This window comes from Phlebotomus papatasi, chromosome 3 (genome assembly GCF_024763615.1).
Source record: "Phlebotomus papatasi isolate M1 chromosome 3, Ppap_2.1, whole genome shotgun sequence".
NCBI lineage: Eukaryota > Metazoa > Arthropoda > Insecta > Diptera > Psychodidae > Phlebotomus > Phlebotomus papatasi.
The window spans coordinates 28,182,278-28,210,044 of NC_077224.1; the positions used below are offsets into that span (position 1 = coordinate 28,182,278).

Below are 27,767 nucleotides of genomic sequence, written 5' to 3' on the forward strand. Positions count from 1 at the left end.
AGGGATTTTACAAATTAAAACACCGAATTTTACACAAATTTTACTTTTACTGCAATGTGCAGCAATTAATTTAATGCGAAACAAGCTTTTATTTTAATTGTTAATTTTTATATATTTTCAATTTAATCGATTTTTTTTTCATTAGTTTTCGTAAGAGACTCACCGATGATGTTTATGATGGGATTTTATCCTCCATTCGTGCATTGATTGTTGCACAGCTTTTAAAATCTCAGAGTCATTCTTCTCATCGAGGGCTTCTTCTTCACTCGTTGGCCATCTAACACCATTTGCTGCAACACAAATATTTATCAATTTAGCAATCTCTATCATTTTTTTTTGCAAAATCAACTTCATCATTCAATGAATAGAAGAAAAAAATCATTATGCCTGATTTAACCAAAAAGAAAATTTCTAATCTTTGCACTCTAATGTGTTCCGAATTCGTGATACTATGAATTACACTTGAATTTAGCATAAATTTTCTGTATTATATTTTCTCTTGATCAGCAATGGAAAGCCACAATTAAGTATCTATATTTGAACTATACTGGAGAGACAATGAAAAAAGCGGAAAATGTGGCTAAGGAGAAAATTACAAATCTGCAAGACACAATTGAATTAAGCCATCAAAATTTTTTGCATTAATTAACCAGCAATTACATAAGGATGGAAAGGGTGTTCGATACAAAGAAAAAGCTGCAGAAAACCAGTGAGAGTATTCGATTGACCCAAAAACGTTAATCTAAAACCGTGTCAATCTGTCGCTATTGAAATTTAAAAAAAAATCGATAAATGTGATAACTATTAATTGTGAAAGATGATAAAACGCCTTCACAGCACTTTCAGTCATCAGTAAAATGCATTTCTTATGTATATCTTTCAAAGTTGTAAAAAAAAACTTTCATTAACACCCATGAGAGTCACAGTCTCAGTGATATTCTCGCGATATATTCATTAAAGTGTCTCTATGTAATTTCCTTTCATCATCTCACTTTAGAGAGTGTGCTAAAGTGTTAAGCACACAAAAGAGTGAAATTGTAGCTCTCCCAAATAACTCCAAAAGAGCATGATACAAGTCATTAACGAGTTTAGATAAATTAGTGTCTCTTTTGAGCTTTTGTGAACTATATATCTCCAAGGCCTTTCAACAAAAGAGCCAAAAATATAAAGAGAAAAAGGCTGGAATCATCACTTTCACCACCTACAATTGTGATAAATTGTTTTTCGATACCGCAGAGAGAATTTTGCCGGCTTTTGCATATTTATAACCTTCCGCTAAACATGAAAATATGTTGACGCAAAAATAAGAATTAGCTTTATTAAGTGGAAATCGGAGGAAGAGAAATTGTTGCCAAACCGTCATATTTTCATAAGCGGAAGAATTATACATAGCTTTTAGTTGAGTTATACCTCCGCTCAACCAATTAGTTTATTGTGCTTTAAATTGAATGAAATCGAGATCATGGGCAGGATAGAATTCAATGAAACTTTTCTTAATTCATCCAAGGACATTTGCATAGTGCAAATAACTTGAAATAGAAAAGATTTTGTAGATAAAATGACAAATAATTTAACAAATACAATTTAGTCAAAGTGAATTGAATTTTAATAATTATATCTTCACTTTCAATCAACACCCTTTCACCATTAAAGTCTAATTTTTATTCGCAAAATAAGGTCAATGTAAGAAAGAACATTGTATGCAGTAGAAAATTATTGGATTTGGTATATCGACGGTTCCATTCCATACTATTCTATCTCAGAATGACAATATTCGGGAAAGCCATTTGAAGTTGGCGATTTCCTATGCTGCCCATGTAATTTTTTTTCGAAAAATTGAATATCTCCGTTATCCGGTCGTCGGATGACCACCAAAATTTTACCAGTTGTAGATCTCAGTCCCAGGAACAACATACCTCTCGGAATATAATTCTAAGTCAACTTAGAATATGGAATGGAGCCGTCGATATATTTGTCACGAAAAGAATTTCAAAAATTTGAATTGAAAAGAATAAACGAAACGTTAAGATACGTGCTCATATCTGCGCTCATTTGAAAAATCGTAATTTAAAAAAGGGGTGGCAAAGGCTTAGTGAAATGCTCGAATTTGTAACTTTGTTGCTATACCTCAAAAGTAATTTAGAAACTTTTACCGTTTATCGATTAACAAACGATTTAAGTAGATTAATAAATATTTCAAAAGATCACCTATTATAACTTAGGAGTAATAAAATTGATTTTAGGATAAAAATTAGTTATCAGGTACGAACCTGTTCAGAATCGATTGGAACCGGTTGAGCCTTGCCAGAAATTTCAAGACCTTTCCAACTAGCCGAAACATGATATCATATGATTGAGAAGTACGCTCAGTAGAGTCTTTTTAACCTCTGACCTTGAAAAACCATTATTAGAAATGATTCAACGGTATTTTCGTATAGGAACGAAATGCCCACATGGGTAATCTCTAAACAATTTATCCAAAAATGTAAGAAATAAAACCAAAAAAACATGGCTTTGGAAGGGAAGGAGAGGGGTGGGGTAAATAGGGGGCAAGTTAACGATCTGGGTCCCGGTCAAAATCCCGAAAGCCAAAATCCCGAACGACAAAATCCCGAACGCCAAAATCCCGAAAGCCAAAATCCCGAAAAGGCCAAAATCCCGAAAGCCAAAATCCCGAATTCTTAAAAGTGTTATAGCTACTCCCACGATTGTACCCGCGCTTGCTGGTGGCAAAGGGAAATCTTCTGTGTCTTGGGAAATTATTCTAAACATTTTCCTCCATATAATTTCATTCCTATCAGGATTTTGAACATTCGGGATTTTGGCTTTCGGGATTTTGGCTTTCGGGATCTTGGTCTTTTCGGGATTTTGGCGTTCGGGATTTTGGCTTTCGGGATTTTGGCTGCCACCGAACGATCCTTGGGTCGACTTATGAGAGATCCTCCGAAGGTTTATATAGTCTCCATTTCTAAATGTTTAACAAACAGCGTGACATCAAAAATACTAGAAACTTCGGATTTCTAAAATTCCACCAAATATGACTCTAGTTAGGGGGAAGTGGGGCTACTTTGAGCTGTGGGGCTACATTGTTATACGATTTTTTCTCATATTACTAATGCAAACTGGCTTTAACATGATGTAATTTGGATAGAGAAAGTAATTGTGGAACTAAATAAAATAATTGTAGCCTCACAGCTCAAAGTAGCCTCACTTCCCCGTACTCTGAAATACCTGAAATAGCATAAGGTAATACAAGTATTTTACGACAAAAATTTATTGTAGGGTCTAACTGGTTCATTACTGGTTCTTAACCGATTGAAACCGGTTTAGACTTATCAGAAATTTTAAGACCTTTTCAATAATCTCCAATAGGTCCTCAGTCGGTTGAAAAGTTAGATCTCTCGACACTTTTTTAACCATTAACCTTGAAAAACCATTATTAGAAATGATTCAACAAATCATTTTGATGCCCGAAAAACATAAAACGGGGCGAAAATGACAGATATATGATAATGATTCCGGGGTCAACTTCTGGGGAGTCCGCAAAGGTCCAAAGTCTCTATCTCTATTTGCTTGGCGACAGTCGACGAACGGACGGAAATCCGTGCCGTAAAAATCAGAAAACTTCATATTTCTAAAGTTTCATCAAAATATAAATCCTTAGGGGGTAAGAAGTAGAAATATATAACTCAAAATAGAGGAATTATAATATTGTTTTTCACCGTGGAGTTCGATCAATAACTATATGTACAAGTTTACCATTCAAAAATTAATTAAAATTGATTTTTTTTTCAAATATACTATTTTTTACTGGGCAGATTTTCCAAATTAACCCTACAATTCTAAAAAAAAATCTTTAGATCCCTAACTTTAAACTATCAAATTTTTTAAGACTTGATGCTAAAATACAACAAACTTGACAATAACTGAGCTAAAGAGGAATTGCCATTTTTTACTGCTCGAACTCAAAGAGAGAGCAGTTATATAATCGACTTTTTTTTCAACTTTGCACTGTTCTGGAGCTTAAACGGTAAGAGATATCGACTTCTGGTCTTCGGTGACCTTTCCTCAAATGACATTTTCTCGTGCCCAACCTCTTTATTTTCCCCCCTCCCCTTTCATACGTTCCCTTTCCCTCAAAAATAGGTCAAAAAAGAGGTTTTTCCAATTTTGAAAAAAATTGGCCCAAGCTTTTTCAATGATTTTTGGATATGTCTTAGAGCAAGTCCTGGCGAACATTTCGTGCAAACATATCTATGACCGGAAAATTCGCCATTTTGAATTATTGAAGGTCAAAATTCAATCACTTTGGAGGATCCGTTTTTCAACCGATTTGGTTAAATTTCGATTTTTTGGAGAGATATTGAAATTTTGAACCCGACTGCATCGGTCATAATCGGTAATGAACCGGTTAAGTACCGATTTTTGAATAATTTTACATCCCATATTATTAACATTCCCGAAAAACAAAGTTTTTCCAATTTTGCCAAAAATTGGCCCAAGCTTTTTCAATGATTTTCGGATATGTTTTAGAGCTAGTCCAGGTGAACATTTCGCCCAAACATACTTATGTGGGAAATAATTTATGTTCGTGAAAATGTAGTAGCCCATTTGGTGACAAAATTTAGTCCTGTGCAATTAATCAAAGAATGAAGACGCATTTTATTCAATTGTGAATTACATATCCCTGAAATATAGTTATTTGTGAAATTTAAAGAAGTATTACCTCAATATTCAACGTTGTTTCGAATCCTACATGGGGGCTCAACCGGGATGGGGTAGAAAATTGCTGGGAAAGAAAACGAAAAACGTGGAATATTGAGGATGCTGACGAAAAAGTGAGTGGAGAAAAAAAAAAGAAAGACGTTAAAAGAACAAATATAGACGAAAGACGGTGCAAAAAGCACAAAAGAGTGTTCTAGTGAAAATAAAAACCTCGAAGAAACGCAGGACGAAAGACGGCAAGAGTTGCATAAGACGAAAAAAAAAAAGTTGCATAAGACGACGGCGACTATTTTTCTAACGACGAACGACGGCAATTGTTGCATAACGACGAACTGAGGCAACACTGCAAACGACGAAAATGTCAAGTGTTCAGGAATTGGTGGAGAATTTCACCAAGAAAGGGTTGATGACTGAATGCGCAAAGAGGAATTTACCTTGTGAAGGTTCCAAAGAGGAGCTGGCACAGCGCATTGTGCAATTTGATAAGGATGAAAATGATACCCAAAGTGACGGTGCATGTGGTCCTAGTACCAATGCTTCTCTTGAAGATGTCCCAGTCCCAACTATTCCCAATATGCTTGTTCCAAACGTTTACAAGATGTTTAGCCTGCGCGATGTAGAAGAATCTCTAGAGAAATTTGGCGCAGAAGAATCGCAGGACGTTGAGGTGTGGTTGGAGGAATTCGAAGACACCGCAATGACGCTTGGATGGAACGACATCCAAAAATTAATGTATTGCAAAAAATTGTTGACAGGCACTGCTCGTAAATTCATTTTTGCAACAACGGGCATCAAGGATTGGAAGACATTGAGAGATGCCCTGAGAACGGAGTTTGCCCAAAAATTAAGTTCTCTCGATGTGCATAGACGCATGACAAATCGCAAGAAAAAAGCCGATGAAAAGTTCTTGGATTTTGTCTATGAAATGCAGAGATTGGGCAGGATGGGTAGCCTTGACGAGGCAACGATATGTGAACACATTTGTGATGGCATTGATGACAATGTCCAGAACAAATCTCAGCTCTATGGAGCGAAGTCAGTCGAAGAGTTGAAATCTCGTATCGAGGTATACGAAAAACTGCAACTTAAACTCAAAGACGCAAAGAAAAAAGACGAGAATCTTAAGAAAGTCGCCAGTGGTTCTCGCAGAAATCTCGCGGAGAAGCCCAAAAACCGATTGTTTGTTACAATTGTGGTGATCCTGGTCACAAATCCTTGGAATGTCCAGACAAAGAGAGAGGACCAAAGTGTTTTAGGTGCAATGGATTTGACCATATATCCCGAAATTGTAAGAAAAAGGCGAAAGCTGAGAAGTCTGAGAAAAAGAATGACGGAAAGGTCAATATCATCCAGTCAGCTGATGATGAACTTGATGTTTTGCAAGTCAATATTGGGGAGAAGAAGCTCTGTGGGGTCATTGACAGCTACAGTGACTTATCTTTGATGAAAGAAAATACTTACAAGTCGATCAAAGACCAGTGTGAGAGTCACCAGCTCTCATCCCGAAGAATCCGAGGTTTTGGTGGTGCTATCACCCATGCATTAGCCAAAACAACACTGAACGTTGACGTTGATGGCACAAAATATCAAATAGAGTGCCATGTTGTTCCCGAAGGATCCATGGAAGCAACTTTGCTAATTGGCAGAAACTTCCTGAAGGCAGTGCATTACACGATAACGCCTGGTAATGTGACGATACGACCACGTGATCGAGTGGGTATCGAAGCTCCAGAAACGGGAAACTCGAAACAAAACACTTCTGAAGACGAAAATTGGATAATGCAGATCCAATATGATGAGAATGAGGTCGATGTCACGGGAAAATATCGTGAAGAAATTGAACAGCTGATTTCCAGTTATTCACCCAAAAATCCCGAGAATATTGTCGTGCAAACAAAGATTGTGTTGTCTGATGAATCTCCGATTTATCAACATCCTCGCCGATTAGCACCACTGGAGAAGAGGGTAGTTGAGGAACAGATTACCCAGTGGCTTGCAGAAGACGTTATTCGTCCATCCACCAGTGAATTCTCAAGTCCAATCGTATTGGCAAAGAAGAAAGATGGATCGTATCGGATGTGCGTGGATTATCGTAAACTGAATGAAAGGATGATTCGTGATAGATTCCCGATGCCGATTATTGAGGACCAAGTGGACAAGTTGTCAGGTGCACGTGTATTCTCAACACTAGACCTGAAAAACTCTTATTTTCACGTACCTGTTGAGGAAGAAAGCAAGAAGTACACGTCTTTTGTCTCACATGATGGACAATATGAGTTCAACAAAACACCTTTTGGTTTGTGCACCAGTGGAAACAACTTTTGTCGCTTCATTAACCATGTATTGAAGGATTTGATCAAGGAAGGTGTGGTTCTTACTTTTGTGGACGATTTAATCATACCATCTCAAGACGAAGAAGAAGGACTCAGCAAATTAAGACGTGTGTTTGAGGTTGCGGAGAAAAATGGACTGATATTCAACTTCAAGAAGTGCTCATTCTTGAAACGTCAAGTGGAATATCTAGGTTATATTATCAGTGAGGGGAAGGTGCAGCCATCTGCAAATAAGATCGAGAAATTGGTGAAGTATCCTGAGCCAAAGACGGTAAAGCAACTCCAACGCTTTTATGGACTGGCATCTTACTTCAGGAAATTTGTGAGAGACTTCGCAGTTATTTCCCGACCATTGAGTACCATGCTGAAAAAGGGAAGTAAATTTGAATTTGGGGAAGACCAGAAAAGGGCATTTGATTTACTCAAGATGACGCTTTCCAGTTACCCTGTTCTGAAGATGTACCATCCGGAAGATGAGACTGAAGTGCACACAGATGCATGCAAAGACGGCATCGCTGGTATTCTGATGCAGCGTAGCAAGGACGATGGGAAAATGCATCCCTGTAACTTTTACAGTCGCACAACAAATGATGCAGAAAGAAACTACCATTCTTATGAATTGGAATTTCTGGCAGTTATTGAGACGATAAGGAAGTATCGTGTTTATCTACTGGGGATTAAATTCAAATTGGTTACCGACTGTGCAGCATTTAAGATGACCATGAGCAAAAGAGATATCCATCCGAGGATTACACGATGGGTATTGCAGTTGAGTGAATATGAATTTACCATAGAACATCGTCCAGGAGAGAAGATGATCCATGTTGATGCGATATCTCGTGACAATGTGATGATGATGAGAAGCGATGATGATGTCACTACTAAGATAAGAGCTGCTCAAAGACATGATGGTGAAATTGAGGCAATTAGAGCTGCTCTACAAGTTACATCATATCAAAACTATGTGTGTGAGCGAGACATAATTTACGTGGAAGAAGATGGTAAACGTAAATTAGTTGTTCCGAAAACAATGCAAATGGAGATTGTGAGTCAATTCCACTGCCGAGGACATTTTGGTGTGAAAAAGACTAAGGAATTGATTGGAAGTGATCTATACATTCCTGACGTTGATGACAAGATCCGGCAGTGTATCAGCAGTTGCGTCCCATGCATTTTAGCTGAGAAGAAGAAGGGCAAACGAGATGGTGAATTGATGCCGATTCCCAAAGGCGAAAATCCCTTCGATACTTTGCATGTAGACCATCTAGGGCCTATGCCATCAACGCGGAAGTGCTATAACTATTTATTGACTGTTGTGGATGCGTTCTCAAAGTTCGTGTGGATCTTTGCGGTAAAATCTACGACGTGTGATGAGACTCTCAAGAAGTTGTCTGTGATCTTCGAAGTGTTTGGCTTTCCAAGGCGCATTATTACAGACAGAGGTACAGCATTCACAGCGAATAACTTCAAGAAATACTGTGAAGACAACAAAGTTGAGTTGCATCATGTGGCAACTGGAGTTCCGAGAGGTAACGGTCAGGTGGAGAGGATTCACCGAATCGTAATCCCAGCTTTAACAAAGTTATCGATTCAGAAACCTGATGAATGGTTTAAGTTTGTGCCAAAGGTACAACAGTACCTGAATTCTTCATATCAAAGGAGTATTCAGATGACACCATTTGAATTGCTCGTTGGTGTAAAGATGCGACATCCTGAAGATATAAAAATTGTGGGAGTCTTGGAAGAAGAGGTGAGAGAAGCCTTTGACAAGCAGAGATGTGCATTACGAGATTTGGCAAGGCAAAACATTGCCAAGATTCAAGACGAAAATAGACGATCTTATAATCTCCGAAGTAGAAGAGCCCATGAGTATCAGATTGGAGATTTGGTCGCCATCAGCAAAACCCAATTTGATGTTGGTAACAAATTCAAAGCAAAATTTGTTGGACCATATGAAATAACAGAAATACTACCTCACAACCGCTACAAGATGAGGAAGATTGGAACTGGAGAAGGACCTGAACAAACCATGACGGCCGCCGATTCAATGAAGTACTGGCCAGGAAGTTGTCCAGGGGGACACTAGATATCAGGAAGGGCCGTGTGGGAAATAATTTATTTCATGAAAATGTAGTAGCCCATTTGGTGACAAAATTTAGTCCTGTGCAATTAATCAAAGAATGAAGACGCATTTTATTCAATTGTGAATTACATATCCCTGAAATATAGTTATTTGTGAAATTTAAAGAAGTATTACCTCAATATTCAACGTTGTTTCGAATCCTACATCTATTACCGGAAAATTCGCCATTTTGAATTATTGAAAGTCAAAGTTCAATCACTTTGGAGGATCCGTTTTTCAACCGATTTGGTTAAATTTGGATTTTTGGAAAGATATTGAAATTTTGAACCCGTCTGCATCGGTCTTCATCGGTAATGAACCGGTTAATAACCAATTTTAGAATAATTTTACATCCCCTTTTTAGTAATATTCCCTAAGAAAAATGTTTTTCGATTTTTCTCAAAATTGGCCCAAGCTTTTTCAATGATTTTCGGATATGTTTTAGAGCTAGTCCAGATGAACATTTCGCCCAAACATACTTATGACCGGAAAATTCGCCATTTTGAATTATTGAAGGTCAAAGGTCAACTACTTTGGAAGGCTCATTTTTCTTTTTGCTTAAAATTTGATTTTTTAGAAAAGTATTGCAAATTAGAATCCGGCTCCATCGGTTTTCATCGGTAATGAATCGGTTAAGTACCGATTTTTTGATTTTCAAATGCTTTTGTGATTGATTTATGAATCAATTTAATCTCTAGTAGATCAGTGATTCCAAAAGATTATGCAAAAATCTAATTCACAGTGAGCTCTGTCTCGTGAGTTCGAGCATTCCGCAAAGCTGGGACGCTTTGCCATCTCTTTTTAAATGTAAATAATGTCAGTGGGGGGGACAACATTCATCTATAGTGGTGACTGGAAATTCTTGCAGTCAAGAGAGATGCATTTTTTAAATGAGGGATCGGGTTGATAATCCCTCCTGTCCCTGCACTAGGTCCTCAACTAATTTGTGAATTTATACAAATATGTGGTGCAACGCTCACTGCACTTGATTCCATGGGGGCATGGGATTGACAAACCCATCCCTGTATAAGAAAAAAAATAATAATAATGAATGTTTCGAACTCCCCTGGCAGGGAGACCTAAGTTCATCTATAGAACGTTGCACCACCATTATTATTATTATTAATATCCAGCTACGATACCGACAGATAAAAATAAAGTAAGGCACTTAATTTGGTTAAAGAGGCCTAGAGAGAGCATTCACTATCGGAAACAAACCATGAAAATTGGTTTAAGAGCTTCAAAAATGGATATTCCCACGCGCAGAACAGAAGGACCAACAACAACTGAATGAACATGACAAGATCACCATTCGGGCGCATTAAATATGTCTAACTAAGGTATTTACAAGCAGAAGGAAAAATCAAAATGTAGGAAAATCAGTGCTGTATGAGTTGTCTGAAAAACAGAAAACAATTCAAAAATTTTGCTATGCTATGAACGAAAGAATTTCCAGCTTCAAATGGTGGTGAGAAATGGATATCGTTCGTGTATCCAAACCCGGAAGCATCGTAACTTTCATCTGACTAAGCATCAAAATCAAGAACACAAGAAAATCTCTTCAGGATGAAGATAAATCTCCCTGTTCTGTGGGATCAAAGGGAATCATACAATTCGAGGTCCTGAAACTGAGCGAAATTGTCAGTGGGCATTGTTACTGATACAAAAACCGATTAAATTTAATCATAACTTACGCGAAGAAAGGTTAGAATGCAGGAAGGAAGAGAACGAGTGTTGTTACAACTCACAAACGCTTCATGGCATGGCACTTCTATGGTCCAGATCAAATTGGTGAATTGGGACGCACTACAGTTCCCGCTCCGCTGTATTCTCCGGACCTCACCCTTTCCGATTATTACTTGTTCCGATTACTGGTCCATGACAGATCTAAAATGCACTTGGCCAATTTTGAAGAAGTACAAAATAGGGTTGATAAATGATTTCGCCCCAAATATACAGATATTAGTATCCACTTGTTGCCAGAGAGATGGCAAAAATATGTGGCTAGCAAAGACCTCTCCTTTGCTGAATAAACCGTTTTTTTTTTTTGATTTTTTCAAGAAATTTTCTACAATTCACTGAACAAAAAAATGCATAAATTTAGCTGAGGATCTAGTAAAATTGGATGAAATGAAACTCATTAGATGCAATTCGGATATCTTCAAGAACAGAAAAAAGTAGTAATCTAAAAAAGAATAAATCTTATGATACTTGCATCAGTGACAATAAAAGACAAGAAACGGCCTATATTAAGATTCTAAATCTATATTCCAAAGTTCTATGATTTATGCGCCTTATAACGTTTATACCCTATGAAGGGACGAAAGCAAATGAACTTATGTCCTTTCGAAATATTTAAATTTGTAAAATTATGCCATAATATTACCCTTGATGAGGTTAGGGTTGGAGGCATATTAAACTACAGAAAGCATTAAATACAAAACATAAGTATAAATAGCATAAAGAACAAGCAAATGATTAAACTTTATTATACGATCAAACCCTTCCCTAGCTTTGAATTTTTAAATCATCTTCAAGTTGATCAATTTATCACTGAATTAAAACACACACAAAAAATAATAAATTAATGAATTGTTGAAAATTCAGATGGATAAACTATCTACAGTTAATATCAAAACAAATCAGAAGCCCAATCAACAATTCAATAAGTTTATAAGTCAAAATTCGTAGACAATTAAAAAAAAAATATTTTGCTGAGCGATTAAATTATCACTACAAGCTAGTAAACATTAAATAAGCATATAAGCGTGTAAATAACAAATTGTATAAGAGATATTTTTTCGCTAAAGTTGTTATACATTTGATTTCATTGATTTCATTAATTTGCATGAACATTTCTCAAACGTAAATGTATTTAAATTAATGCAAACATTAAATATTTTGAAATTTATCTCATTTGAAAAAGAGTCAATGAATTCATTAAAATGACCTCAAAGTATTTCTTTGAACTCAGCAAGAAACTGTTAAAAAAAATATAAAACTAATCTCAATGTAATTAAAAAGAGCATTGTTTTCATATTATGCTAATATCACTGAACCAGAAATTAGACGAGAAAAATGTTAATTCTATTTTTTTTGTCACTGCATGAAATCTACAATGCAAATATCACAAATGATCTTATCGAAATAAGATCATGAATTAACGGTGGATCACCTAGAAATCCACAAACACATTTCCAAATGAATTCTAAAGAAAAAGAGGTTGCGAAAGATCAAGAAGCTATGAGTTCCTTTGGAATACAAAGAAATTTTCCCATTCATCTTCCCATCTTCTCTCTCAAGTCATCTGCATTGGATTAAAAATGAAGAAGAAAGAATGGGAACACCGTTTTGCTGAGAAGACATCTCCCATGGATCTTTCTTTGCCATCAACAATTGAGAACACTCTTTTTGTGCTTTTAGGCACGTTGTATTTTTTTTTACATACGTCTTAAGAGCAGCAAAGAAACAAGATGTTTCATCAACATTGTTGACCTCACGTAAAATTAGAAAACACCTCAATTTTCAATTTAATCTCAATTGTTTCATCCTCGAAACACAGTGTCTTTTGTACCTCTATAAGTGATTATTTTTTTGGTAGATTTTTAGAAATCTTAAATATCTTCTTTTTGTTATTTGTTCACGCTATTTGTTCTTTTGATCTGCAAGTTTGTCTATGCGTCGCCAGAGTCAGGACCGAAACGGTTTGAGATAAGGGCTAGAGACCTTCGGAGGACCCCTACCCCCCATAAGTCGACTCAAGGACTATTTTCTTCCCCATTCTTTCTCAATGTCATGAATTATTATGAATGCTCGAAACTTCAGAGAATATGACCATCCCGGATCATATGCTTTTGCTTCAAGTTATAAAGGATCAAGAAAATTTAAAGTGATATTCTTCTGCATATTAAGAGTTTTTTTTGTTTTAATCATAGTTTTTTTTAAGTACACGTAGGGGAAAGTACTCTCTCTTCGAACGTTCATGTTTTTGAAAAATGTGAAATTTTCTTTTATTTTTCCTAAGAGACTTACATATTTCTATTAAATATGGATGGGTTCCATCCGTTTCTACTGCAACTCACTGTACCTCGACCCTTAGTCGTCGAGCCAATCGTGTCGAAGCAATTATATTCATTTCGACCGACAAAAACAGTTTAGGGTGGAATCACCACTTCTCGCCAGTGTCCCACTTTTCGCCACTTATATTGAAATCGCTATTTTTCGCGAATTATGAAATAAATGTGTCGCTAAGTTACTTGTATTTTTACTGCTGCTACGAGTCGAAAAATAGTAATTATTCGTTTTGCATTTACGATGTTCAGCATTTTTTAGAGCAATATTTTAAGCAAGTGCATCGAATCCAATATTTCTTACCCAATATGCTAAGTGTCATCAAATTTTCATCAAGCAAAAGGGACAGATAATCCTAACCGGCTTATGTAGGTGAGATTCTTAACGTGAGCTAACTTGGAGTGCATGCAAATTCGATTTAGAGCTGAAATTGTGAGTAAAATTTAAACCAAAATATCAAGGATTTGGATGAACTGGCACAAAAGTGATACATGGGTGAAATGTAGACTAGAATGTACTCTATAATTTTGCCGTAGAACTTGATCTCATCGATTACTCAGAAGCCGAGATAATCGAGGTTGTTTGTTTCTGAACTCGTTTTTTCGACCAGAGCGCCCCAAGTGTTCATTTGATGAACTTCAACTATATCAAAGAATTGTTGTATTTTGTGGGACTTTCCATTTAAAACCATATTTTAAGTGTCTTTGTGGAGTAGAGGCAATCAAATTGGCATCTGAGTGATTTCAAAGCGTTATTATGGGAAAAATCAATTTTTTCACACTTAAACGGCAAAATCGGAGTGATAGCGTAGTCTGAGCGGAAAATGATGTAAGGACGAAATGTAGAGACAAATGTGCTCTACAATTATGTCGAAGTAATCATCAAAATCGGTTCAGCGACAGTCGAGATAATTGAGGTTATGTGATATTGAAAATGGTTTTTCGACTGTGGCGCCCCTGGTGTTGGTCCCACGAAGTTCAAATATTCTAGAAAGTTGTAGCATTTGATGAGATCTTTCGTTTAAGCCCTCATTCATCAAAATCGGTGACATAGAACCGGAGATATGATTTTTTGAATTTTGTGAACTTTGACCTCTCATATCTCCGGTTCTGTTTTAACCACAGCGCGCATTTGCACCATTTTGGAAACGTCCTAGACTGGACTACAACATACTGAAATTTCATTAACTTGCACAACGCCGTTTTTTAGAAAAGTGACTTTGAATTTCGATGAATTTTGACGCTATCACAGCGCCACCTGTGGTGACTTTTTGAACTTCCATCTGAAAGTGCTTATCGAGACGAAACCAAAAAGGTAAAATTTAGGTCGCTATGTTAATTAGAACCGGAGATAGAGGCCGGTCAATGTTCGAACTTTGACCCCTTATAGCTCGGGTCAGGGGTTTTAGATCGACTTAAGGTTTTTTTTGTTTGATAGGTATAATCAACGGCTACAACATACTAAAATTTCAGCCCGATGCACAATGGAATTTTTGAGTTATTTAACTTATAAGATTTAAAAATTTTCTTTTTAATAATAGCGCCCCTAGCGGTGGTTTTATGAACTTTCGATGTTAGAAGGGGAAGTGGCATTTCACGAGAGCTTTCCAAAAAGCCCTCACTTTTTAAATTCTGACAATTAGTACCGGAGTTATGGCCATTTTAAGAAATTTTTTTTGGACCTTTATAGCTCGGGTCAGGGGGGTCGGGGGACCTTAAGTTTGGTATTGATGGAAAGCTCTAAGGCCCAGCTATAACATACTAAAATTTGAGCCCGCTCGATGCCATAGGGGCGGAGCTATTGAGAAAACAAAAAAAGGGGGGTCTTCAAAATGGCGGAAGGAGGGGTGGGGGGTGGGGGGTCAATGCACCAAGTTGCAATTTTCACCCGATATATAACCTTTGCCGAAAACCGCAAGTCGATATCTTTTTTAGTTTAGGAGCTATTAAGCTCCAAAGAGCGGCCGGCCGGCCGGCCGGCCGGGAACGTAAATTAGCCACATATATATTCGTGATCAGGAAGTGCTGAAACACGTTTTGGCCAAGTTTGAGCTCGATCGGACGACATGAAATTTTGTTAGGATTATAGTAGGTGAGATTGTTAAGAATCTCACCTAATATACCTTTTTGGATAAATAATTTGTCTATTGAGTATTTAATTACACTTGTGGAAAAGATAAAATTTGTATTTAGTTAATTAATATTTCATTTTATATTATATTTATATAAAAATGAGGCATGGCGAAAAGTGGTAATATTTTGGAATGATTTTACCACCAATTGCCATCTCTCTTCAATAGGCGACGCTAACTTCACTTCGTAAATTCTCAGTTGTCAAATCTGGATTGTTTAATTTATGCAATAGTCCAATGGTTTGATTTCTCAAATAAAAGCGAAGAAAAATCCTTTAAATTGAGTAATAATAGGGTGATTATGAGGAAAGAGAAATACTGAATGTATTCTTTGCATAATATTGCCCAAAATAATTGAATTTGAACCTTTCCAAGTGGGTGGCGAGAAGTGGTTACAGAACTGGCGAAAACTGGTAAAAAGTGGCAGCGAAGTGGTTATTTTTTTGCATTATTAATAAAAATCAGTTTTTTAAGTAGTCCAGGGTTAAATTGGAGAACTATTGTTTTCACGAATCTGCAACCAATACATTTAAGTAACTTTGTGTCAAATTTGAGGAATAAGGGTAATAAGGGTTGTAATAAGGGTTCAAAAGTTATAATAAAATTAATTCCCGTTTTTCCTAAACATGGCGATAAGTGGTTACTCCACCCTACTTGACGCAATTCTTTACCTAAAAAATTCAACTCATAATCGAATTTTCACGCATTCCGAGTTGCAAGCACCCCGAATTGCACGCATTTCGAGGTTGCCTATAAAGAATCTCTGCTACCATAAGCTTATCTGGGCTTATCACTGGTTTTGAGGTATAATAAGTCACGGGTTCGAGCAAGTCGCAAAGCCTGAGACGCACGCTTTGGTACATATTTTTCCTCCTATTCCGAATTATGTTCCTGTTACATCACAAATATTCAATTTAATATAAAATTAATAAATTAAGCATAGTATCAATTTTCAAGCACTATGAATTTAACAATAAAACCACTCATAAAATCTTCATTCTTCAAGGGTCATCCTCTTTCCCCAGGCTTATATTATTACATTAAAATAATATGCACAACATCATGATCAAAACCCAACCATGATCATGAAAAATTAAATGAATCTATTGGAAGGTACATTTGAAGTTTAATGAACCTTATGTGTTGTTTTTTCTTATTCCATTTCTTCTCTCTTGCATTATTTATTTTATATCATCTCATAGTCATACAACTTCTGCGGTTCAAATAATAATTCGTTTATGCATACGTTCATTTTCCTATACACTTAAATCATCAACGTGATCGTGTTGGAGTGGTCAAAAGATGGATAGTATGAAAGAGATGCTTTACTGCATGATAAATTGTCGCAGCATAAATCAAAATGCAGGAAATAGCAAAGGAAAGAATATATAAAATAAAGTGCTTAATTACCTGATGTTAGCAAACAGATTGCATAAGAGACACAAAACAGCAAAAAAGGTGAACTTGAGACGAGCATTTTAAGAGCGAATTTCCCTTATTAAGTTGCTCCACAATAATTTCCTCCAGAAAAGTTGTACCGGAATCAACTATAAAAGTCGTTGTCACTTCATATTTCAATAAAAGTCTTCCTGTTGAATCTCCTATTTAGTGAATTTCTAGATGATCTCTAAAGAGTCTTCCAGCTAAAGTGTCTTGATGACTTTTTACTTACTATATTGTACTATTTAATTGTTTTAGTGAGTAAATAAGTCCAAAAATATTTTCTACTTTCACACACTTTCACCGCACACAATCGAAAAATGCATACAAGAAGCAGCCGTTGGTCGCCGCCCCAAAGAAGGTACGCGCACGCACGTATATCGCAAAATATGAGCGTGATTTTCATTTTACAAAACCAAGGAAGAATTTGCAGAGAGATGAAGAAGATCTCAATCGACAATCGTTTCTTGTGTTAAATAATTTTCAGAAGGTATAACCAGTGAAAGAAGAAAGGCATTGAAATACAATAAAATGTGATTATTTATGTAACCATTTACAATGCTTCAATCTTTTCGAAGACCATAATTTCTTCAAATTCCCACCCTCAAGACACGTACAAGAAGTTATTTAAAAAAAAAGAGTGAAAATATAGAGCTTGACATTACGCAAAAAAAATTGACAAGACAGTGAAAATTCTATTTCATAAGACCTTTTCTTTCAAATAAAAAAAAAATGCACCTGAATTGAATATTGAGTAAAATTGCTATATTCTCCGGAGTTTCTTTTCACCGACATTTAAAACACTTTATCAAAAAAAAAAAAGATTTTGTGCAATTTAATGTGCTGCACGTTTTCCTAATGTTACAAATCGTGAATTCATAGTTTATTTTCATTTATCGTCATTTCACAATTAATTCATGCCATCTTCTTTAGCAAGGTTTTGGCATTCCGACTGAATATTACATTAACTTAGTAAAATTTATGATATCTCACTATGGAGCTTAACTCTTGGTTTGGTGGACTCATATACGAATACATGCATTATTTGGCGAGAATAATTCAGAGAAATTGATTATCTTTAAAACAGAAAAACGCATACGGTGTTACATGATAAATAACATAACATTTCAATAGCAGTTTATCCAATTATTTAAGACATAATACGTTTTATTGTTCTTTTAAGTGCCTTATCACAATTGTCTTGACATAATACTCGCGGCTTCATGAAACAAAAGCAAAACTAATTACAACTTTGGATTTTTTCAATTGACTTCGAGTTTAGTTATGTATTTATTGTTGGCTAAATCGTTTTGGTCAGTAATTAGAAAAAAAAATTTACTCAGAAAAAAAATAAAATTTTTGCTCCGGTTACATGAGATCAGGAAAATTTCGTTAAGTCAAAATTCACTTATCTTTCTTTCTCAAATAATGTGCAAAAGTCTATCCCACTCTTAAGGTCTAGATAAATTGAATTGAACTAAATTTAATTTGCTGTGATTTTCTAAAGGAAAAGAAGAGTTCGAAAGAATAGGATAGACATAGGGTGAAAGGAACGTCTATTGACACTTTAAGAAGTCGTGTCAGCACCTATTGACACCCTACTCTGTGCCATTTGGGATATGAAATTTGAACATCTCTGTTTATAGTAAAAGGTATTTTACAGAAAAAACGTTATATTACTTATATTTTACTAGATACATTAAATAATTTTCATTATTTTGGCAAAAGTGTCAATAGAGGTTCCCTGTCGAACAGACGTTCCTCCGACCCTAGTTATTCAAAGCTTTTCAGAAAAAGAAAGATGTGAATTAATTTTTCATTTAAAAATTTTAATAATTAAAAAAAAAAATTTTGCAGACATTTTTGAAAAAGAAACATACTTTTCGGTGGACAAGATTTCTCGGAGTAGATTCATTTGAAATTCAAAAACCAAATACTTCCTATTAGCTAGTGAGTTAAGTTAGTACTTGAACGAAAGATTTTTGAAAAAAATTAAATTTGGATTTTTGGGAGAATTTCATATAAAAAGTACCATTTTTGGCGTATTTTACATCACGTTTTGTCTCGTAAAGCATTCAAGTACCAGCTTAATTCATCAGATAATAGGAAAGGGACAGATAATCCTAACCGGCTTATGTAGGTGAGATTCTTAACGTGAGCTAACTCGGAGTGCATGCAAATTCAATTTGGAGCTGAAGTTGGGGGACGCCATTCAGTTATCTTGAATCAAATTCGTGAAATTATACAAATTTTGTATTTAAACCAAAATATCAAGGATTTGGATGAACTGACAGAAAAGTGTTATATGGGTGAAATGTAGACCAGAATGTACTCTATAATTTTCCCATAGAACATGATCTCATCGATTACTCAGAAGACAAGATAAGCGAGGTTTTTTGTTTCTTAACTCGTTTTTTCATCCAGAGTTCCCCAAGTAGTCATTTGTTGAACTTCAACTATATCAAAGAATTGTTGTATTTTGCGGGATTTTCCATTTAAACCCCTATTTTAAGTGTCTTGGTGGAGTAGAGGCAGTCAAATTGGCATCTGAGTGATTTCAAAGCGTTATTATGGGAAAAATCAATTTTTTCACACTTAAACGGCAAAATCGGAGTGATAGCGTAGTCTGAGTGGAAAATGATGTATGGACGAAATGTAGAGACAAATGTGCTCTACAATTATGTTGAAGTAATCATCAAAATCGGTTCAGCGACAGTCGAGATAATTGAGGTTATGTGATATTGAAATTGGTTTTTCGACTGTGGCGCCCCTGGTGTTGGTCCCACGAAGTTCAAATATTCTAGAAAGTTGTAGCATTTGATGAGATCTTTCGTTTAAGCCCTCATTCATCAAAATCGGTCACATAGAACCGGAGATATGATTTTTTGAATTTCGTGAACTTTGACCCCTCATATCTCCGGTTCTATTGAAACCACAGCGCGCATACGCACCATTTTGGAAACGTCCTAGACTGGACTACAACATACTAAAATTTCATTAACTTGCACAATGCCGTTTTTCAGAAAAGTGACTTTGAATTTCGATGAATTTTGATGCTATCACAGCGCCACCTGTGGTGACTTTTTGAACTTCCATCTGAAAGTGCTCATCGAGACGAAACCAAAAAGGTAAAATTTATGTCGCTATGTTAATTAGAACCGGAGATAGAGGCCGGTCAATGTTCGAACTTTGACCCCTTATAGCTCGGGTCAGGGGTTATGGATCGACTTAAGGTTTTTTTTGTTTGATAGGTATAATCAACGGCTACAACATACTAAATTTTCAGCCCGATGCACAATGGAATTTTTGAGTTATTTAACTTTTAAGATTTAAAAATTTTCTTTTTAAAAAAAGCGCCCCTAGCGGTGGTTTTATGAACTTATGATGTTAGAAGGAGAAGTGGCATTTCACGAGAGCTTTCCAAAAAGCCCTCACTTTTTAAATTCTGACAATTAGAACCGGAGTTATGGCCATTTTAAGAAATTTTTTTTGGACCCTTATAGCTCGGGTCAGGGGGGTCGGGGGACCTTAAGTTTGGTATTGATGGAAAGCTCTAAGGCCCAGCTATAACATACTAAAATTTGAGCCCGCTGAATGCCATAGGGGCGGAGCTATTGAGAAAACAAAAAGGGGGGTCTTCAAAATGGCGGAAGGAGGGGTGGGGGGTGGGGGGTCTATGCACCAAGTTGCAATTTTCACCCGATATATAACCTTTGCCGAAAACCGCAAGTCGATATCTTTTTTAGTTTAGGAGCTATTAAGCTCCAAAGAGCGGCCGGCCGGCCGGCCGGCCGGGAACGTAAATTAGCCACATATATATTCGTGATCAGGAAGTGCTGAAACACATTTTGGCCAAATTTGAGGTCGATCGGACGACATGAAATTTTGTTAGGATTATAGTAGGTGAGATTGTTAAGAATCTCACCTAATATTCGCGTTTTAATATCAGATGACCCTACTCTGAAAAATCTTGTCCACCGAATTTTTTTAATCTTTGAAAATCACGGCTCAATGGCTATATTTTGAAAATTTATAAATAAAAAAATTCAGAAAATATGTTTTAAACTTTTAATTTATTTTAATAAGCTTTTCATTATTTTTTTTAAGAAGTTTGTTATGCCCGTTGATTCTAAATTTATATGGTATGAACAATTTAATGTGTGGTCAACACCTGGGTCTGCAGAAACAATAACATGGATTTTTTCTATGATTTCTTGTTTGATGCGCAATTTAGATTTTGACTGCATGGCTCTTAGAGCTTTTAACCCATCTTGAAACACAACTGACCAACTGTTAACAATTGACTTTGAAAGAGGCGATGTTCGAACACAGAAACAAAAAATATTTCGAAAAATTTCTTTGTAAATGTTTGTGAATTCCTATGGGGTACTTACTAAATGCTCGTAAATCGTATAACCCACAAACAACTTCGTAAAAGTTTGTACATTTTTACGAACATTGTTCGTAGCATAATCACTTGACGAATATATTTTGTACTTTTACAATCATTTGTTCGTAAATATTCGTAAATACACAAAAAATGTTCGTAAAATTTGGTCATTTGTCAGACAAACAAAAATTTTCGAACACATGACAAAAATTTACGGACATTTTTTGTGTGTTTACGAACATTTACAAACAAATGTTTGTAAAAGTACAAAAAATGCTCCACATCTTACGAACAATGTTTGTGAAAATATTACGAATATTTCAGTGGGTTATATATGATCTACGAGCATTTCGTAAGTCCCCAATAGGAATTCACAAACATTTACGAACAAATTCTGGACAGCATTAAAATCATCTGCGAGACCTTCACAATTATAAACTATTTTACGGATGGAAGGCCTGGAGTTGCTTGGTTCAGGAATTTTCTCAAGCATCATCCAGAGCTCAACATGCGCAAAACAAAGTCCTTCTCATTGGAAAGGGCTGTGGTTACTAACTAAAGATCTCACAAAATAGTTTAAGAAACGTCGAGAATATTCTTGTAAATTGAGTGATCCAATTAAAAAACCATTTGAGCCAATTAGCGAAAAGGCGATCCACTTAATGAACGCTAACTTATTTCAGTATTTTCATTATTTTATAAATTTTCTTTAATATTTTTGATAATTTTTTTTTTATATTATGTTTCTTAATGAAACAGTAATAATTCTATGGATTTAGAAGAAGTAAAAAAGAATTTTATCAGTCCAAAAACAAACGTTTAAGTAGCACTCTACGGAAAACGATCCGGTTACCGCATCTTACTATATGCTGAAAACGCTGCCTTTTTCAGCTAACTGTGCTCGCTGGGTAGTGTTTTTTTAATATTTTGGAATGACTTTCTACTGCCTTTAAATCTTTTTTGGCAAAGGACTTAATCACTGCACGAATATAATTTTTTTTTTTTTATTTTGAAAAATCCACTGACATGCCAACTTCAATTAGCTTGCAAAGGAAGAATTCCCAAATGAAAATGAAACATACATTCATACTATATTAAAATTAATACTCACTCCAATCCGAAAAAAGTTGTACGTTTGCTAATACCTTTTTTTATGAAGACATGTACAGTAGACTCTCTCTGAATTGGGCATTCGGGGCGAAATGTCATCCGGTTTAACGATAGATTTTGGTGTCAAAGCCTTTGTAAATTCCACAAAAAGCGCTCAATTATAAACAATGACGATAAAATAGGAAGAACCACAGCGAATTTGAGCAAATTTGCTTCATAATTAAACGTGAAAATTGTTAACAAATTTTTCCGCCCGATTGAAAAAGAGCCGATTGAGCGAGAGTCTACTGTACGACTTTTTTTTTTTTGGAACAGAGGGTGTAATGAATTATTGACTATAATTTATAAATCTTTCAATTGTTTGTGGGTGCAACTACCAGAACTTTTCAGTCGATCTATTCTAAAATTTGAGATCGATCCATGCCATAGAAATGAATCTACTGAGAAAACGGAAAAACGGGTCTTCAAAATTACAGTGGAAGGGATGAATGGTGCAGGTCAACACGATAAGTTAAAATATTCTTTTGATAATAAGTTTTCCGAAAACCCCAATTCGATATCACTCTTATTTTGAGAGTTATTAATCTAGAAAGACCGGCCGGCAGAAAAGTTTTTATGCACATATTCGTAATTAGGGAGTGCCGAACAACATTTTGACAAAGTTTAAGATTGTTTTGAAGACATGAAATTTTGTGAGGTAATTTCCATTTTAGAAGTATTCAAAAAACCTGAAAGTTACAGTAAAATGACAACTCATATTGCAGCTATTAGAAAAATACCATCACAAAATACTTAATTTATTTTATATTAAACATTTTAACACATATTTTTAAGGCATTTCAAAAGATTTTTTTGTCTTTTCGTCATTTACAAATATATTAATAAACACTTGCAAGAAAAAATTGTAAATTTTACATTACGCAAAGTCCCGCCAAGTGTTGAGCAAACACAAATTCTGTCGCTAGCGAAACTACTAAAGAACTTGTTTGTAAATTTTGTAAATGCACCTATGTGATAAATTATTTCTTAATCGCCCACAATTGACGATGTTTCCTAATCACAAAAAAAAATGTGCAGGAAACTCTTGAGTGATTATTAAATTAATTGGTTACTCTGCACTTATACACTTATCTTCTGTATTTATCTACTGATTTTATGCAATGAGAAAAAGGGAAAAATGGACAGTATCGAATTCTTATCATAAACAAATCTAAATATCTAAAAAATAAAACCTTTTTCCAAAGGTTTTCCAAAATTTTCATGGCAATTTCACTGGTTTTTAAGTTCTAAAATGAATACTGATTGAGTGTAATTATTTTACAAAACAAAAAACCACAAAATCTAAACTTCAGAACATGTATAGTTCGTTATTGATATCTTCAAATAAATTTTTGAGCTCGTTATCACGAAGCATTTCACATGTGGCATATGCTTCACATGGGTCTAAAGTAGCCCAAAAACGCAATTGAGGCATTATTTATTACTTTCTCACGTGTTGGCCATCATAAACAATTTAATTTTTAGATCAATTTGCCTTGTTATGGAGCAAAGAACGGGAAAAACATACAATTTAGTATCTCGTAAGCAATTGACCTCGTTATCGTGTCTTGCAACTCCTTCTACCACTTTTACCATCCCTCCGGAGGAGAAAATTCTTCACGTTGTTGCACTTTTCTATTTATAAGTGCATTTTTTTTTCATTTTTACCGGTGTATCTAAAGTTCATTGATTGTTTTTAGATTTTTCTAAAGCATAAGCGAAAAAAATACTTTCAAAATATTGACGAGACGTTGGCTAAATGAATACTTATTATAAATGAATCAGATAACGTTGCCTCAAAAACTTTCTTTCCACCTTCACGTACAAATGCATGTGATCGCGCTTGTAATTGAGGAATGTTATTGTTCATCTCTCTTCAAACTCTTTCCTCCCTACTAAAACCCATCACCAATCGGACTCTCGATTGTGTGTAGTGTTATTTCTCTTATTTCTTTTTCTTTTTTAACAGCTGAGAAAAGAAAAATTGATTTGAGGGCATATGACTGAATTGGTTCAAACTTGAGTAATTTGTGCACCTCAGAGATTAATGATTTCAAGATCACCTTGACACACACTCACACACTTTTGAGACAACAGCTTAAAGCACCAGTGATCACTTCTCTTTGGGAAATTAAATTGTCTCGCTATCACGCATACACAAAATGGGAGGGATTCTGAGAAGTGAAAGAGTCTCCAATCTTTCACCTGAGTTATACAAAAAAATACACCTTGCACCAGCACCACTTGCGATCGGTTTGAAAGTCGCGCCACAACTGAAACTCTTGCAAGCTCACACAAGTGTGGAGCACCAACTTCAAGCTTCTGTGGGCAGGAGGCTTTCTCTGTCTCTCCCACCTCCCCCATGGGTCTCTCATTCACTCCACATTTGGCCTCCAGCACCAGTGAACGCGACACAAGAAATTTTTTTCATATATACTATTCCACTCCAAGAGACTGCACTTCTGTCTAACCTGGAAAACCATTCTTCGCCGTGTCTCTTCACATCAAATCACATTGATATTGCACACAAACGAGGGTTAATCATTTCGCCATTTGTTTGACCCAAAAATTCACAAATATCCCATGTGATTCCCAAAATGCATTGCAAAAGAGAGAAAAATCCAGGAAATCCATTAGCACTAAAATTGCATCCGGGCAAATAACTCTTGTGATATATCTATGATAAGCAGAAGTATGATATCTCTTATTTTAAGAGAACAATAAACAAGATCAACACTGAGCGGGTAAACTTTTGAAACTCTCACTCGCACCCGCGAGCTCTTTAGTGGCCGATAGAAATTGACTCGCACACCCCGTAGATTAAAATCCTTCTGTAACAACTTCTATATAAAATAAAATAGGGGACACTGGGACAAAATTTGTCAAATCGAAAATTTTACAATTCGATATCTTCCAAGAGAAAAGTGCCCGAGGTTTCAAATTTGTACCATAGATTAACTTCAAAAACCTCCATAAACGAACAAGGTTTTAAGGTATTCGAACAAAGAATATAGAAAATAAAAAATATTGAAATTTTGAAGCTTATTAGGTGAGATTCTTAATAATCTCACCTACTATAATCCTAACAAAATTTCATGTCGTCCGATCGAGCTCAAACTTGGCCAAAATGTGTTTCGCCACTTCCTGATCACGAATATAATGTGGATAATTTACGTTCCCGGCCGGCCGCTCTTTGGAGCTTAATAGCTCCTAAACTAAAAGAGATATCGACTTGCAGTTTTCGGCAAAGGTTATATATCGGGCGAAAATTGCAACTTGGTGCATTGACCTCCCACCCCCCACCCCTCCTTCCGCCATTTTGAATATCCCCATTTTTTGTTTTCTCAATAGCTCCGCCCCTATGGTATCGATCGGGCTCAAATTTTAGTATGTTATAGCTGGGCCTTAGGGCTTTCCATCAATACCACACTTACGGTCCCCCGACCCCCCTGACCCTAGCTATAAGGGTCCAAAAAAAATTTCTTAAAATGGCCATAACTCCGGTTCTAATTGTCAGATTTTAAAAAGTGAAAGCGTTATGAAAAACCCTCATGAAATGTCACTTCCCCTTTCTAACATTGCAAGTTCATAAAACTACCGCTAGGGGCGCTATTTTTAAAAAGAAGATTATTCAATTTTCTAAGTTAAATAACTCAAAAATTCCATTGTGCATCGGGCTGAAATTTTAGTATGTTGTATCCCTTGATTATACCTATCAAACAAAAAAATACTTGAGTCGATCCATAACCCCTGACCCCAGCTATAAGGGGTCAAAGTTCGAACATTGACCCCTCTATAGCGACCTCGGTTTCGTCATGGGATGGAAGTTATGGATCGACTTAAGTTTTTTTTAGTATGTTTAGATAGGTATAATCAACGGCTACAACATATTAAAATTTCAGCCCGATTGCATAATGGAATTTTCAATATCACATAACCTCAATTATCTCGAGTTATTTAACTTTTAAGATTTAAAAAAAATTTTCTTTTATAATAATAGCGCCCCTAGCGGTGGTTTGTGATGAACTTGAATCGATTATGTTTTGTAGAATGGGCAGAAAAGTGATATATGGGTGAAATGTAGACATTTCATGAGAGCTCAGAAGTCCAGATAAGCGAGGTTTTTTGTTTCTTAACTCGTTTTTTCATCCAGAGTTCCCCAAGTAGTCATTTGTTGAACTTCAACTATATCAAAGAATTGTTGTCTTTTGTGGGACTTTCCAAAAACCCTATTTTAAGTGTCTTGGTGGAGTAGAGGCAGTCAAATTGGCATCTGAGTGATTTCAAAGCGTTATTATGGGAAAAATCCACACTTAAACGGCAAAATCGGAGTGATAGCGTAGTCTGAGTGGAAAATGATGTATGAACGAAATGTAGAGACAAATGTGCTCTACAATTATGTCGAAGTAATCATCAAAATCGGTTCAGCGACAGTCGATATAATTGAGGTTATGTGATATTGAAATTGGTTTTTCGACTGTGGCGCCCCTGGTGTTGGTCCCACGAAGTTCAAATATTCTAGAAAGTTGTAGCATTTGGTGAGATCTTTCGTTTAAGCCCTCATTCATCAAAATCGGTCAAATAGAACCGGAGATATGATTTTTTGAATTTTGTTTTGACCCCTCATATCTCCGGTTCTGTTTTAACCACAGCGCACATTTGCACCATTTTGGAAACGTCCTAGACTGGACTACAACATACTAAAATTTCATTAACTTGCACAATGCCGTTTTTGAGAAAAATGACTTTGAATTTCGATGAATTTTGACGCTATCACAGCGCCATCTGTGGTGATTTTTTGAACTATCTGAAAGTGCTCATTGAGACGAAACCAAAAAAGTAAAATTTAAGCCGCTATGTTAATTAGAACCGGAGATAGAGGCCGGTCAATGTTCGAGACCCCTTATAGCTCGGGTCAGGGGTTATGGATCGACTTAAGTTTTTTTTTTGTTTGATAGGTATAATCAACGGCTACAACATATTAAAATTTCAGCCCGATTGCATAATGGAATTTTTGAGTTATTTAACTTTTAAGATTTAAAAATTTTCTTTTTAATAATAGCGCCCCTAGCGGTGGTTTTATGAACTTGCGATGTTAGAAGGGGAAGTGGCATTTCATGAGAGCTTTCCAAAAAGCCCTCATTTTTTAAATTCTGACAATTAGAACAGGAGTTATGGCCATTTTAAGAAATATTTTTTGGACCCTTATAGCTCGGGTCAGGGGGGTCGGGGGACCTTAAGTTTAGTATTGATGGAAAGCTCTAAGGCCCAGCTATAAAATACTAAAATTTGAGTCCGCTGAATGCCATAGGGGCGGAGCTATTGAGAAAGCAAAAAAAGGGGGGTCTTCAAAATGGCGGAAGGAGGGGTGGGGGGTGGGGGGTTAATGTACCAAGTTGCAATTTT

At 35.8% G+C, this 27,767-nt stretch overlaps 1 protein-coding gene across 7 annotated transcripts in view; it reads right to left on the reverse strand.

The window, feature by feature from the left end:
* LOC129807447 (uncharacterized) overlaps window positions 1–24,730 on the reverse strand; it is a 61,867-nt gene extending 37,137 nt beyond the window's left edge. Inside the window, exons 1-3 of one of the 7 annotated variants that reach the window (XM_055856726.1) lie at window positions 24,445–24,730; window positions 16,793–17,063; window positions 164–290 (exon numbers count right to left, since the gene is read on the reverse strand). In XM_055856726.1, coding sequence (XP_055712701.1) covers window positions 164–290; window positions 16,793–16,859 — 194 coding nt within the window. In that variant the 5' untranslated portion in view covers window positions 16,860–17,063; window positions 24,445–24,730. Of the gene's footprint in view, window positions 1–163; window positions 291–16,792; window positions 18,176–22,323; window positions 22,353–24,397 lie in introns of those variants that run through there. The other 6 variants (XM_055856723.1, XM_055856725.1, XM_055856721.1 and 3 more) reach the window with 6 other exon arrangements.
* Window positions 24,731–27,767: the final 3,037 nt, after the last annotated feature.